The sequence below is a fragment of the Buceros rhinoceros genome, unplaced genomic scaffold (assembly GCF_000710305.1).
Source record: "Buceros rhinoceros silvestris isolate BGI_N320 unplaced genomic scaffold, ASM71030v1 scaffold46624, whole genome shotgun sequence".
Lineage (NCBI taxonomy): Eukaryota > Metazoa > Chordata > Aves > Bucerotiformes > Bucerotidae > Buceros > Buceros rhinoceros.
In genome coordinates this window covers 10,101-26,702 of record NW_010409749.1, presented here as the reverse complement: position 1 = coordinate 26,702, position 16,602 = coordinate 10,101, and the positions used below count along the sequence as shown (strand labels likewise).

The following is a 16,602-nucleotide window of genomic DNA, read 5'->3' as shown; positions in this document are numbered from 1 at the left end:
CAGAGCCCCAAGAGACCATCCTGAAATTATGGAGAAGGCAACAGTTTACACACAATCTGTTCTCACTCACCTTAAACACAGCTGACATTACTGGCAAACCCACAAAATTTAGGCAATATAACAAATAAGTTTTGAAGATTTTATGCCATGAGTACAATTCTCAGAGCTGAAGGAAGCTTCTGGTTTTCTTGTGGTATGTACAAAGGTTCATTACAGTCTATTTGATATCTGATTCACCTCTTCAGACATCCCAATACCTTAATTCTGAAAAGGTATGTGTGCTTAGAAGTTAAATATCTTGTGATATGCGTCATGTGCTTAACTTGGTCCTGATGAGTGCAAACTTATGTAACTTATAATTATGACTGCGAGATTACACTTTTAATTAGTTGCACCAATGAAATAATCAGATGAAACCCCCAAAGCAATTTTACAGACCCAGCACAAAGAAAATGTTTGAAGTCAACAGTTCCAGAATATTAGAAATGAGAGAGACCTGCAAGGCTGAAATTGGTTTTGTAAGGAAAGTTTACCATATCTATTTAAAATATTATATAAAAATTATTTTTTGTGCTTGCATATAAGCACTGAAATTATTTTGCCTTTATATTACTTATTATTACTTATATTACTAAGTTGCATGCTCTCATGGACCTCATGCAACTAAATCCTATTTTTAATAGGAAAGCATTCACACCTACTTATATTTGCAAGAATAAAATTGTCTTTTAATATACAGAATGAAATCAAAACATTTTTTACGCATAATACTTCTGTATATACAGTGTTTTAATGTGCTCTCAATGGAACTGACCAGGCACTATAGCAAGGTGACTCCAATGACTCAAATGTCTCCTTTGCCATGTCACAAGAAATGGCTCACAGAAAGATCTCTTTTGCACAGGCAGAACTGATTGGTTAGACATAAAAATAACTGTGCAGGATCAGACCAAAGGTCTGTCTCGCCTGGTATCCTGTGTCCAATAATGGCTAATACATTCCTAGGAAATAATAATCAAAAGAGTCATTCAAACAGCTATACTTCCTGCTATATTCTTCTGCTTGCCAGCAATTTACAGCTCATGGCCTTCCTGAGCCAGAAGTGATGTCCCTAGTCTACACCCCGTGACATTTTTATTTATTCCTGCTATATATAGATGGCTTTTGTTTTTCATCCACAGACCACTTGCCTTCAGGAGGTTCCTGTAATCGCCACCAGAAACAAAAGACACAAGCTTCATGAAGGGAAAACAGTCTCAGGATGAAAGGTTAAGCCATTCTCTTCTCACTGGTCTGATCATTATTACATGGGATCATATAGTAAAGGAGGGGTTGAGTTCCTGTGTTAGTGTGTTTTGATCTGTATCAGTTTGACTGTCTTACCTAATGGATTGGCACCACGAAATACTGCTTTCAAATCCTGTTGAGGCATATGTGGAAGAGATTCAATGTATTTTCTTGCCTAGGAATAAATCAATATACATACCACATGCACAGATGTTAGATTTTGCCCAACAGTAACCATATCAACTCTAAATATATAGTAGATATAGTATTTTTAGTGTTTCTTATACAGGGGTAACCTTCTTTACACAAAGCCACAACGTGTGTCTGTTTTAAGCAGTCACTCCTGCATATTTCACAATAATCAAGAGAATTTGAAACAAGTATATTTTCCTTTAAGGGTTATGCGTTAGCACTTAGGTTTTCACCTACACTTACTGGTTCACTGCAGGATATCCCTGGGGAAGGAACGCTCAACCACAAATTGCAACCTAAATCATCTTTCAGTAACCCTCAGTGAACTGGTATAATCCAATCTGTGTCCTTCCCTCCTCTCTCCTCTGTCGAACAGGAGCTTCACTAATCAAAGAAAAAAATCTTGAAATTCCCATGGTGCTGATTTTCATATGTTTAGCAGAATTTATAGCCTGTCTTGTCACCGTGGCTGTGAAAGGCTTATCCAAACTCAGCTAAGAAAAAGCCTACCTGCATACGAGGCCCACAAATGTCAGTGTGGAGCCTGAGATTACATGAGCTACCAACTTCCGGGCTGAAATAGAGAGGTCGGTAAGAGAACAGGCTGAACGCTGGTCCTAAGGGCTGGGATCAGAGGGAATTCTGAAATGGAACCGTTGAAGAAGCAGCAAATGGCTGTCCCCAAATCCATAAAATACCAGCCGGTCTGTGAACAAACCTTAATGCTTTTAAAACGTATTTGTGTCTCCCTGCACACTGAGCAATCCTGTTAGGAGGAGACCATCCACAGGAAGCCAATCATCCTTTGTCTACTGAAGACAGCAAACGAAACATAGTTGTTCATACCAAGCGGCTCCATGGCTTCAGGTGATTAAAATCAACAAACTGAGAATTGTGGAACTAAGTACCTTTTGGGCTATCATGAAACAACTATAAAATATTCTGACGTATCACCAGTGGAATCCTACAACCACACTTGGGAAACAGATCCTGTTCCCTGCACTGTTTTCTCTGCCATTATCTTAATTTCTGCAGCTACGATGAACTGACATAAAGACATTTTACATTATTACATAGCACAGGCTCTTTCCAAACTCTGTTCAAATTTAATGAGGCAGACCTATTTATTTTTTTCTGCTTCCTGTAAGATGTAAGCATATTCTATCAAAACCCTAGACTACCATTAGTGGTACATTTCAGAGTCTTACTAAAGGAAGCAAGCCGTCACACATTATGTCCCCAACCTGTTAAAACTGTATTAGCATTTTCCCTTTTTATTATGGGGGCTGACAGCAAGGCTTTCTAACAGCAAAGCCTTCTTAGCTGCTGTAGCCAGTTACACAGAGAATGACGTTTAAAGACTAGTTAAACACAGGCTTTGCTCCATCTATTTTATGCCTCTGAAGTTCATAAAGGCAGCAAACACCTGCTAGAAGGTCAGGGTGTGCTGCTCTTATGAGAATTAAGTCTTCCAGGGTATTAGTTTATACATATGTATGAACAGTAGAGCAAAAGAGAGCTGTCACACATTCTTACATGGAAGCTATGGACTAGGGTAGAAACAAGAGGTACATTTATCTTATGACAACATCTGTGGCTTTGTGGATTATTTGTTTCTGTACAGACATCACTAATCCAAACATGACTGAACAACATATGGCCAAAATTATCTGAAACCTTGCCCAGAAGTCCTCTGAAAACAACACGGACCTGTCAAAGACCTATACTTACCAACCTGTCCCCTCTGCTTATATATTCACCACAGAAACCCAACCAATAGAATCCAGACATTTAAATTATTCTGAAACCGATTAAATGCGATCAGCATTTAGAGCCGTATCTACATGAAAGGCTGAAAAAACAGCTCAGTAACTTGTGGGAAACATCCCATGAGGTTGATCTTTGAGTTCCCAAATCTTTAATCCTCTACTTATAACTGAAAATAGGCTTAGCATTTCAGAAAACCTCTGACCCTCCTGCTAGAAGAATGGAAAAAATTGTCCAGGACTGCATTAAGAAATATCTAAGCAATAAGGCCAGACTACAAACTAAAGAAGAGCTAGAATAAAGGAACAGAACAGACATTCCCTTGCAAGAGGCAAGCACCCCCAAGCAAGGTACATATCTCCCTTGACATTACTCCTCTAACCACGCAGCATCAGCCCAGAGGTAACCTAGCAGCACTCCCATTCATTAACTTGGTTTCTGTGTTCTCCCTATGCTCTGAAGGTGTAATTAGCCCCAATAAACAGTTTCGGTATTCCTGTGGCTCACTGAGGTATGATCTGAAACACGAAGACAAAAGCAGATGCTATCTCCAGTAAATATTTAAGGTGCGTAATCTCATAATCAAAAAGCTCACACTCTAGCTAATTGTGGGTAAATCACTCATTTGCATACACTACTCTGAATGCATTACTGCAAAAACCATAGGATCTTAAAAATATATATAAAGGCTATACAAGGACCTATGCTTAGGACAGCAGAGTCGGAGATTTGCTGGTTATTCCAGTCCCTGGCACAAGGATGGATCTTCTTCTTACCCTGGCCATTCCCAGGTGCTGGGTACCCACAGACCCGCCCTGGAGCTGTGTGCTGGCCTGCGCTGATGAGCTTTCGTTATGCTTGGACCTTCCAGAAATGCAGTGTTGCTCTGGCTCTCCTACTGTTCCTGCTTACTTAACCCCCTAGTGTATTCATTAGTAGGTTCAATACACATGCAAGCTGAAAAAATACACACAAGCCATTAGTATTAGTCTGAGGTCAGTACAGAAAAGGTTTAAGAAAACAGCTTCAGCTCAGGAGGTATCTGCGTGCTGCTGTTTATCTGGATTTTTATGCTGTGCCAATCACCTGCCTTTATCAATCAATACCACATCTCATTCCTCAGCTGGATGTCCACGGTTATTGCTTGAAGTGAATTCTTTAAGTGTAGCTTTAGCAGAGAAACAAAGTGGAAATTGTTCATTTACTAGATTACTATTTTAAAGAAGTCATAGGAAGAGCTAAAAATCATACCATTAACTACCGATATTGTCATGAAAGTGGACCTCATGCAAGCATTCAGAGAGATGAATAAATATGAATTCTGAACTAGGGATCCAAATAAAAGCACTCATGCAGAACACCCATTATTTGCTTCTGATCTCTCTGTTTAGATCCCTTACAACACTGGAAAGCATAAAAATTACAGAGACATCAGATTTGGTAACAACAATATAATACTCTGAGCAGAGCATCAGTTTGAATGTTTTTATTATGAGCGCACTAAAATAAAAGATCATCAGAACCAGTTGCAAAACTCCTTTCAAAAGCTAAGTACATGAAAACAAGTATCAAAAATGATACTTGTATCCGTAACACTTGTTAATGACACTAATGAAGGCACTTGGATACCTTGAAAATGAGTATTTTTTGAATTATCTCTATTTTGAAAATAGAGATAATTTTAAAGTGTTTGCTCATTTCCAAATGGATACTCATTTCCAGAGGATTTCTGTAACACAACCAGTGACACGTGATGCCAATCAGAGAAAGGAATGATAGAAAGTCAATTAACCAAATGAAGCAGTGAACTCACATGTTCTGATGATATCTTCTTCAGAAGTTCAGGACTGGGTGTGCCCACAACTTCCATTATTCTCTTTAGTTGATCAATATCTGCATTATTTCAGGGAAATAAATAGCACATGGTCCTTCTGGGTTAAATATTAATAAGCTTTCATGCAGACAGTTAAGATGTGTAAAACTATTCAGCAAGACAATTCCATCGTAGTCCATGGAAGGACTGTACTACACAAATCTGTCAGGTGTGCCTGTATGTGAGAAAGGTGCATGCAAAATACTTCTCTTCTGTCCCAGTTCCCAGTTTAACATATTCTTAAGTTTAATTTTAATAGCACCTTTATATTTCAGTGATCTGAGGGATTTCTGAAGAACAGTCTAATATGATAACAGCACATAGGGCTAGATTACTAATCCAAGGGCTGGTAAGTGGAAAATTATCACTTGGTAGCTTTAAAAATCTGGTTTATATCAGTCTCAAGATTAAAAACTTTGAAAATGTTAATTATCCATTGTCATATATGACCTGTAAAACCATAGAGACTCAAAGTTATTTTACAGCTTTATTTAAATTGATGTAATCATACAATTGTAGACAATATTTTATAACAGCAAAAAAGTCTTATTTTTTGAAAACCAGATGTATTGATTTTTCCAAATACCACATATCATGTAATCAAACAGCCTGAAGCACATTCATCATCCAGATGATGAACATGTGGACAATGCCTGTGGTTACAATGGAGCCTAATGATGCTGAGCACAACACAAAGGTCAGCGGGAAGAGTTGGTCTCTCAGCTCTCTTAACAGTTTTTCAGGCAATTCTAAAGTCATGTTATTTTGCACCTGGCAGCAGCTTAGTTTTAGCAGAAGCGTTTGCTTTTTGAGGGGTTTCAGAGTATCGAGAAATGTTAATATCCAGTACAGAAGAACATGCCTTTGTTTCTCATAGTAAAAGCTTTCCTCCTGTGATGCAGTTCTTTCCTCATTCCTCATTACGTGTTTTTCTTCAGTTTTTTTTTATTATTTTACTGCTCTCCTCAGGAACGGTTCTTTTTTTCCTCCTGCCAATGCAGGAAATGCCCTGGAAATCCCTGATGCTCCAGCAGGGACCATAGCACAGCACTGAAGAAAAGTGAGGGTTTTGTTGCTCCTTTGGCATTTCTGAACGGCTGGGGTTTTTTATAACAGGACACAATACACCTGTTAATTTGCTTATTATTTGAAAGTTAATTTGTTTGCATTTTAGGAACTTCCAGCATAAAAGCAGTTCTATTTTTAAAAATTGTATTACGTGATCAAAAAATATTGCCTTTACTCAGCTACAGATTAAATGTATGTTATTTCAGTAAGATGCACACATGGAAGAAATCTGCTTTGTAGTAACTATGTTATTATTTAAATACAGATACACAACAAAGAATACATGTAACTTATGAACATCTGTTACTACTTTTTTCCCTACCAGTTGATCTCATATTGGGCTGTCATATATGCTAAACTGAAAGATTAGCAAGAATTGTTCGCTGCTTTTAGAAGTTGGTTACCTCAAAAAACACTTCCATAGAAACATTCAAGTCATTAGAAAAATAAAAAAAGGAAGAGTTAGAGAGTAATTTTACAGCTGCACTTTATGTTTTATGTTAAGGATACAATCGTTTCCTGGAAACAGGGCCTTCCCTTTCAATAGCTCTGCCATGATGCATCCAACTGACCAGATGTCAACTGCCAAAAAACAGAGAGAAATGTGTATGATGAATCAAAGAGATCCTTAAACAGAGCTGCCTCTTAGTTTAAAACCATGACTAAACCCAGCTGTAGTAAAACACAAGTCTTCACAGTTTACCTGTTTGATTGTAGTGCATCCAGTTTAACATAATTTCTGGAGCTCTGTACCACCTTGTTGCAACATATCCAGTCATTTCATCATCAGTTTGTCGGGCTAAACCAAAGTCTAAAATCTACAGAATAAAAATAAAATAATATAGTAATTTAAAAATTCCCTTTTCACTTTTGAGATAGGTACTGATTATGATCGGTTCCATTACTCGTTTCTGAGTTTATCCGTAGTCCCTCACTGTCAGTGAAGTAAAAAGCAATGCTCTGTGGCCGAGCTCATCTGCTTTCCCTGCTGTACCCCTGCAGCCTATGGATGTGCATAAAGAGAACTCCACTGTGATGAGCCTGGCCCTCTGTCCTCTTCGGCAAACTTTACATTTTGCCCCAAGTTCAATTTCCCACTGACATTCACTTGCTACAAATAAGCACTGTTGCTATAAAAAAAGAAAAATACTCTCAACTGGGAATGCCTGTGTAAAATGCCAACAGTAACTGCCACTGGTCATTTAAAGACCGTAAGAGCTGATCACAAATCTGCAGAATTTCTGTTGTTTCCCCTCTCTCATCTAAGGATTTACCCAAATCACACCACTAGGCAAAAACCAATCAACCAGTGTAACAAGGTAGATCTAAATCACATACCATCTGTTTTCAGTAGAACTCCCCCACCGAAACAACAAAGGAGCTCTGTTTAGGAACACATATTACTCACAGGCTTGATAGCAAAATGTTTTCCTCCATATGCTCTCCCTTGCTAAGTTTACATTGGCAGGAAGTTAATTAAATTATTTTTTTCTGCTTGTTTCTTTGTTTTCTATTTTTTGATTAGCTAATTATAGAGCTAAAAGGTATCCCAAACTCTAAGAGAGACTGCTGTGAAAGGGTACCATCTGAGCGCTCAACTCATCTGAGCCAGTTAGCATCTCTTCAAATAGAAATGTGAAGTAAGATCAGTAGCAACCTCCTGTGATGAGATCCAGGATTATTTATGAAGCTAAATGGCTGATACTTTTCATTGGGAGTAAGAAAATTTGAGAATACAAGTCAAAATTCCTCAGTTATAATCCAATTTAAAGATACAAAATCCTAAGGAAAAAATGTTAAAATGTAAGACATTAACATATTTACTTTTAATATTCTTCAAAAGCATTATTTATTTCTTAAACAAGCAAAAGTAAAAGCATGAGGCAAACAAGTCATGAATAAGATCATGAAACCCAAACACTAATGACCTTAATTTTATAAGGGTTTCAGCAATATTTTTCTTTAATAGCTGATCCTTTCTATCGAATGTGTACACACATGTTTTCCTTCTTTTTGTTTATATTTCCTTTTTGTTTGTTCCTGGAAATATCCACTAGTTTCTTCTATTAGAAAATAATTTGGTATCAGAGGAAGTAAAGCTACATCTGTAAACAAATCAAAGGGCAGTGTAACAAATGCTAGGCAGGGAGGTGCAGAGATACCACTGTAATAGAAAACTAAAAGATCAGAAGTCTCCTTTACTTACAGTATAAAAATACAGCACGCATTTTAGAGTGCATGATCAGATCCAGATGACCCATAAAACATCACAGATGCTGAATATACATGCATGAAGATGTTAAAGGAATAATCAAGAAACTTGCTGAGCATCTGCAAGTGTCCCTAAACCAAAGAGGAACCACAGTTTCTCACCACAGATCCGGATTACTGCGAGAACCTGCACTGCACTGCTCTTATTCACTATTGTGATTTTTTGCTGATCTTGTAGTATTTGGAATCTTTTCTTAAATCCCTTGCAACTGGAATAAAGTGATTACATCAGAGTCACAGGGAGAAAGATGTTTCTGGCTGTCATGGAGAGATGCTAAACTCATTTTTAGGCTTAAAGGCTTAGAAAGCTAGAAGGCATCTTCTCCTCCTCCAGAGTCTCATGCTTATTATGTAATATTGTATCACACACATATACAAATATATGTATTTATATAGACGTGTACATTAAAATAGCATTTGAGAACTGTGGATTACAGGTTTTTGGTTGTTTTTTTTTTACTGCCTGTAACTGGCAACACTGGCATCTCATATCATTCTTTAATTAAGCTTGTATATTCTACAGCTACAAAAATCTGAAAGTTGTTACACAGCTTCATATAAACATGGCAGATGCAGATACATATCACGGGTCAAACTTCCAAGATATACTCAGTTAAGTACTCACTCATGGGCCAAATTATCAGCCTATGTACCAGCTGCGAGGAACTAGGGATGAACATTTTGTGAAGATACTTGTGTTCACACTAGATGAGCTATTTGGGAGAAAACACATGTTTGTGGAAATGGGTTTTCTAAGCCAGGGCAAAACGTCAAAATTAATGGTATCAGAAATAAAACCAGCAGCTAATGTTTTCTCAGAAAACTGTCATCCTGAGAGCTTTTACAACATTCTTCATTACAATGGCATGGTACCTACCCTCAATTCACAGTCTTCATTTACGGCTAGGTTACTGGGCTTCAGGTCCTGCAGCAGAACAGAGAGAGTTAGCCAAGCACAATTTCAACCTTTTAAAATATAACTGTGTCTTCTCAACACATTCAATGCACAGAGGGACACACTCCGTTCATTTTTATTAGTGCAATGTGTGAACTCACCCGGTGGATGATTCCAGCTGAGTGAATATACTATGAAAAAAAAAAGAATTTTAAGTTAGTTTTCTTAATTTTTCTGATTTCATGATTTTAAGAATCCTTATTTTCAGTTAGAGGTGAAGTAACATATACTATAAGTCATTTGTTTTACCTTTTTACTTCTGAGACTGATTGTTCTATATAGAGAAGACTTATGTCACACTACGTTTTCAGATCAAACGGAGGTGTGACTAACTTCAAGTGGGACTTGTTTTGCCTTATCCAGAGCTGGACATTTCAGGAAAGGTAACCATGAAGATTAAATTCTACCATAAAAGCTAGGACTTGCAGTGATCCTCTGCTGAAAGTTTCTTACCAATCTGGGTGTCCATGTTGATCAGCTAGTGATCAGCCAGTGGCTCAGGGAAGGCAGTGGCCCAGGGAGCAGTATGGTTGACTTCTGAATGATGTAAGTCACCTTCCCATACTGTGAATGCTGATGTGGGTGCAGGATACTCACACCCTGGGACAGGTTAGTGACCAAAATACCCACCTAAGTCATGGCATTACTTCAGGTCCACTTTCAAAGCAGGGACCCAAAGGAGTATTTCAGTGGCTATTTAGTGTCTCTGCTATTTTACATAAAACGTAAAAACTCAAAGAAAAAATTACTCTTAAAAAAATTACGTAATTGTCTATCGTTCATTTGCTAGGATTAACAGCCAATTTATCTATGATACTACTGACCAGCATAAGCAAGACCTTGAAAACCTTCTCTTCTATCCACTGGAGTTGAATTCACCTTTTTTAGGAGCAGAGATTACATGCAAAACCTGTATATCAACGGGGAAAACCCAAAGAAAACACAAGGGCATTCTTCTTGTTCCAGACCTACGCACTGTTTATCAGAAGGGCAGGGCCACGCCGACTGCTCCTCACAACAGCTGCAAGTGGCTGAATGAAGAGGAAACCAAACCACCACTTGTGACAGGAGCTGTGTCGACAGCTCCTCTCAGTGCCACCAAGCAGTCCCCTACCAGCCAGCTCAGGAGCTCCCTGCTAACGCTTCGTCTGCGAAGCTCGGACAGCTTGTGAAGGGCAGGAAGCCTGTGCTCCATACTGCTGAATGCTCCTACCAGCGAGCCCAAAGCTCACTCAGGTATGGGAATACATGTTGTAATGACTCCAGTACAGAGTTAACCGATGAGTTTGTCGCCTAACGAGACATGAGAAATTCAATTCCAGAAGAGACAACCCACCATCAACTCCTCCCCTTCAAAACAGACAGAAATGCACCTGAGTGTATTTCTGAAATTAATATTCACTTTAGAGCGCAACTGTTACTATTATTTAGCTCTGACACAACATAGCCTTATATTCAAAACTGCAAGCTGCATAATTAACTCCAGAATCCATCTTCCTAATTAAGCTATTAATTTAAGCAAATGAGACAAAGCAATTAAGGGCTCATTTCTGCCATTTTTATTCACTGAAATCTGCACTTAAATTGACAGAACCTGCATGCATGAATAAGAATTACTGTCTGAGGCACAAGGTGACTTGCTGAAAATCATGTAATAAGTATATTTCAGAGCCAGTATTTACCACGGCTTGCTTTCAAACATACAGTTATTTTCCATGTCTAAAATATACATTACTGGTAAGTTAGCTATTAAAGCAGCTGACCCCTCTCTTTTCTTTTCGCTTGTACCTGGGAGAATTAATACTAGTCTGAAATCAACACTGCTTATCCTAGTAATTACCTAGTTACGGGAAGCATTTTCTATGCCATCTTCTGTTTATAGACATATGTTTAATGTCGGTATAATGATTAAAATTTTAATTCTTTCAGAAAAAAAATTTGCTTTGGTTTATTTCTGGTTAGAAAAATTATCTGAAAATTTCTGAAATGATTGCTGCTATCTGCTCACTCTCAAGATACAAAGAAGTGTTTAAGCATTGTCACTGCAATGAACTAGTCGTTAGTAAAACTCTTGAACTCCTGCATTCAGCCAATACCTTAAGACCTCGAAGTAACTGATAGATGAGAAACTGTATATGGTCATCTGTTAATTTCTGACACTTCACAATATTATTCAGGTCAGCACCCATTAAATTTGTCACAAGATACCTGTGAAAATAAATCAGAGAGAACAAAGAAACACACCTCATTTAAGAGTGCAGAATGTAAATTGTTCTAAAGACAGCACATAACTACACACTCCCCCATAGGTTCCTTTTTCATTTACTACTATGCTATGAGCTTTAATAATGGAATCACAGCTCTGAGACTTAATATAATGGAAAACAAAAATCCTTATGGTACCTTAAAAGATTTGTCTCTGTTCTCTCCATGACACACTACAGCAGTTCTGTGAGGAGAGATTGTGTAGTATTTTGAGATGAATAGAAAGCATCACCCAGCATCTAAGTGCGAGCCTAAGGCACTGAAACTACATTACCTGCAAGGTCCCAGAACACCTGGTGATGGAGATTAACACTGGATTGGTTGAAATAAGCATGTTTTCTGTACCTTTCCTTCCCGCCCCACTAGTTTCTTTTTTTGACAAATTTTGCAGAAATGTTGATTCTTTTCCAAAATCAGTGCTGAGACAAAAGTATCCATCTATCATACCTAGTTCTCATTTGGGTAATTTTGCCCCAGAGTCAAAGGGGTTTGGCCACTAACTTCCACAGAGACAAAAATAGGTTAATTACTATTTCTTCTGCTAAATTGTTTACTTAAGTGCTTATACACAATGTAAACTAAGAGGAACTCAGCATAAACCATGTTTGGATAATGCCAAAACACACCTAGTCAGAGGTTAGTCAGGAATCTAGCCTAAATTTACCTTATCTCAATTAACCAGCAGCTAACACACAGTTGAACTGAAAAAGTTTTAGGTTTACTGGCATTCATGCAGCATCAAACCATTTACCAAACACGATAATCTTACTAATTATCATTCAAAACAGTACAAAAGTGAGGCCCATCCTTCTTTTGTGGAAATACTGCAGAGAGATTTATTTAGGTTCTTCACACAAACCCAAGTGCAGCTGCAAGTCTACTAGAAAAGTTTCTGCAAGTTTCATTTTTAAAACCAGAGCAGTACTTACTTATTTACTAAATAATCAGAATGATTTAAAAATTTTACTTACACTTCGTTAAAATTTTCTATTGATGTTGCGGGTGTAAAAACATCTAGCAATCCTATAACCTGAAAGATGAGGGAATGAACATTTTATTTTTAGGAATCTGTGAAGCAACATGTAATTAGTATTGACAGTGCCTCGCATTTTGCAGATGAAGCTTACAAAAATATGACATATGGTCATCCTGAAAACAGTACAACAGGCACAAGAGGTGGTCTACACAGGTACAGCCTCAGCTATTTCCATGACCAACAGAAAATTATATTAATTGCAAAAATTAGTTACAACTTTAGACAATCAGAATAGAGGCAGGAAAAGCTCACTGCAGAAAAACTCACACATGGCCTATACACTTGTTATACTTCAGTTTATGCACAAGTTCATGGGTTTTCTTGTTCTGTTGTTGTTGTTTAATGTTTTCAGCATCCTTTTTCCAAGACACTTTTCAACCCACTACATTTTATTCAGGCTTCAATTCAAGTTACTTCTAAGCAGGTAGATACACCCACTGAAATAAAGCGTACGCTACACAAACTGACAACAGTACTCAATTACTTGTGGCCTGAAGTTCTACTTTCCTTCATCTAGACGTTACAATGTTGTTAATTTCAATGAGAGTATCTGCCCTTAATTTCTCAACAGAATTCAGCAAAAGCAGGTTGGAGGTATTTCTTTTTTTTTCCCTGATGTTTCAGGAGCATCTTAGTGAGTAGTGAGCTCTTACGACTTTAGTTAGAGAAGAGCAGGATGACTTGTTTTTGGATTTCATTAGATGCACATTCAAGATGAAATTAGATCACTTTTCAGTAAAAAGGCAGCCTTTTACTGAAAATCTCTGCTTCGAAGCCCAATGACTTCACTACACATAAGATGGCTAGGTCCAGGTATCTTAGATAGCTAGAGAGTTGCATATAGTTCTTGAAAAAGATTGTACTTAACTGAAACTAAGACTATATTGCAAACTTTTGTCATAAAAATCGGAAGGCAAAGAACTCACTCTCCACTTACGTTCTCATGCTTCATGTGCTTAAGCAACCTAAGCTCGCGGTAGGTCCTCCTCGCATGAATAAGCGATTGAAAAGGTCTTGAAAGCTTTTTTACTGCCACCTTCTGTCTTGTTTTGGTATCATAAGCTGAACTAGAAGAAAAGAAAAAGTCCGCGTTGATGGTATGTTCTACTTCAAAGCTCTCATCTAGTTCACCAGAGAAAACTGTATTCCCCTGGGGGCTCTTCCTCCTTCCTTTGTCCTCTTTCTCCTTCTACTCAAGGACTGCAAATGGAGGAGCTAGTCAGCAGTAACTCTGAGTATTCAAAGACAGTTGCCTTGTTTTCCATCTAGCAAATTACTAATGCTTATGACAATGTTCAGGACTCATCCCCAGGTAACCCTTTCCCATATGGCAGGAAAAGTAACCAGAGAGTGAGCTCCATTAGTGCAGCTCCAGCCTCCAGCTCCAAGGCTTGTACAGAATGTGGGGATTCAAACTCTGGTTCTTATTACAGAAATTGGAGTAATGCTGTCATTGAGTCTAGCAATACTAACTACCTATGTGACCATTATCTTGCTAGATGATAATGCCTCAAAACTGGTATCGAATTAGGATGCTGACATAGCGAAGGCCATACCATTTTCTTGGGAAATGCTATTAACAAGTGAATGATGGGTACACGTCTTACATTCCCGCACACAGATGCTGCAGACACACAGCTTAACTTCATACAGATGAAGAGGACACTAAATACACACATCATCATTTGCACAAAAGGAAGACCCACTGGTTGGACAACACTATCTACATTTGCTAGAGAGCATTAGTTAGCTTTTATTTTACACGCCTTTATCTTACAGGACTTCTTTGGAGTTACAAACATGAAAATTAGATAACATGAAAACTGCAAGGAGTAGGGTGACAACAGTCACACCAAATGCTATTAGCTCCTTATGAACAGTGTTTTAGACACTCCTGCAAACTGTGGTAGGAGACACCTGCTAGAGACAAAAAACATTGATTGTGCCTGGAATAGCTCCCAAACTAATACACCAAGCCTATCATCAGCTCCAAGCAGGTGGACTCCCACACATACTTGATGCTCTGCTGAAGTCATGACAAGCCAAGTGAAGAGTAAAGCCTCTTTATTTGCAGGCAGCTGGAGGACAAGGTGGTGTTTCTCAGGAAAAGCAACAAAGGATACAACCAACAAATGGGCAGGCAGAACAGAGTGGCATCCAAAAGGTGATTACGATCTACCAACCTAGAATTCACCCAGGCTCTGCGAAGGCCAATGCAGGACACAAATCAGCAATTTTTTCATTTGATAAAAACAAGAGTAAGTAGATTTAACTGGCAAATTTCTTGCAGGCACCATGGAAGGTGTGAGTCACTCATGACATAAACGAAACAGATAAGCAGATTACTTAGCTAGTTTCTTGCAAGCATCACAGAAGTGGATCTTCAGGGAAGTTTTAAAGGTGTACAGGGTTGTGGCTTTGCTGAGCACCTCAGGAAGGGCATTCCCTGAGCAGAAAGAAAGCATAGGAAGAAGAAGACTGGAATCACTCTGAAGAGTGGGTGGAAGGAACACAACAGAGATGCCTGTTCCAACAGTAGGGTAGGGATACAGTTATTCAGGATATGAGGATGCTGTGTTGCTCAAATACATGGAGAAGCTCAAGAAATGAACAGTGTGAGAAGAACTGACAACAGAGATATCTTAAATTTCATATGACTGGCCATAGGGACAATATGAAGGTTGCACAAGTATATCTGAATAAAAAGGAAGCCAATGCTTAGCTGTTAATGCAACAAAGATTAGATATAATTGCTCTGTTTGTAATGCTGGTCAGTGAAGCCACTGGAAAACACCATCAAGTCTCATAAATATATACTCACTATATCCTTTCCAACATTTTTTCCCGTGGAAAAGGAAATGTTTATCCAGATAAATAAATAACATTGCCCAAAACAGCAATCTGTGCTTAACATCTCAGCTCTTCTGGTAATTCACAAGCCTTCCCACTCATGTTTGTTCTGGTTTGTGAAATACTGTGTATACTACACAAGGCAAGGGGGAATTAGGTTTTAAATCCTGTTATCATGATAAACATTCCTCTCCTCTCAATTTTAAGGTCACATGTGGGTTTCAGAGGTTTAAAAACCACTGCTCTTTAAGATGGATTGGTTTCTAGCCTCCATATGACTCAATGCTGCAAAGTTTTCAGATGGTACAAAGCACTGGTGTTTTTAGCTTCAGTAATTCTTAAGACAGCAGCTTTTTAGACTCAGGGTAGAAGCACATAAGGAGAGAGGAAAAAAAAAACCCAACCACAGAAGTAGAGAAAACAAATGGCAACTTGAGTCCTGAGACCTGGAATGGGAAAACATGAATTGAAGCTGCACAGGCCAGTGACTGACTTGGTTTAAATGAGTTCCTCTGCAGTCAAGAAAGTGCACTAAATGATAATCACAACTAATGCCTTCAGGCTCTTTCCTTGCCTGGGTTACCATCATCTTAATTCAAGTTATTAACAGTGAAGCATTCAAAAATACAGATTTCACGTTGTTTGAACTCTTTGTTTGTCAGACTCAAGGATGACTAGTATCTGCAATCTCTGCTCCTGCCTCCATGATCATGTTTTGCAAGCGGCAGGTGACTGCCTGCATTCCTCCCCGCATACACTTACGCCTCTTATTTCAGACTCGGTCTCCCCCTCTTGCTATTATATTGTCACAGCCGCAGTCTGCGTTGTCCCCTGAATCCCTCATCATCCCCCCATGTAAACTGTTAGATGGCAGGATGATCTGCTTCCCTTTCTTTGTGATTTCCCCAAGAACGTTCAGCTTTCAGACTGTTCTCTGGGAGACAACTGGGAGTCTCTGGCCCGTCATGACAAAAGGATAGGCTCACCTGTGCCTGCCCCCTGCAAACCATTCCTTGGGGGCCTGCAACCAGCCCAACC

General features: G+C 38.6%; 1 protein-coding gene across 1 annotated transcript in view; it reads right to left on the bottom strand.

Moving 5' to 3' along the window:
- The window catches only part of LOC104492731 (mitogen-activated protein kinase 11-like), a 16,888-nt gene extending 4,062 nt beyond the window's left edge, over positions 1-12,826 (bottom strand). The window contains exons 1-9 of the mRNA XM_010135321.1: positions 12,806-12,826; positions 12,650-12,708; positions 11,510-11,621; positions 9,515-9,544; positions 9,336-9,383; positions 6,891-7,005; positions 6,698-6,769; positions 5,060-5,139; positions 1,384-1,462 (exon numbers count right to left, since the gene is read on the bottom strand). Of these exons, the coding sequence (XP_010133623.1) occupies positions 1,384-1,462; positions 5,060-5,139; positions 6,698-6,769; positions 6,891-7,005; positions 9,336-9,383; positions 9,515-9,544; positions 11,510-11,621; positions 12,650-12,708; positions 12,806-12,826 (616 nt within the window). The remainder of the gene's footprint in view (positions 1-1,383; positions 1,463-5,059; positions 5,140-6,697; positions 6,770-6,890; positions 7,006-9,335; positions 9,384-9,514; positions 9,545-11,509; positions 11,622-12,649; positions 12,709-12,805) is intronic.
- Between the last annotated feature and the right edge of the window lie 3,776 nt (positions 12,827-16,602).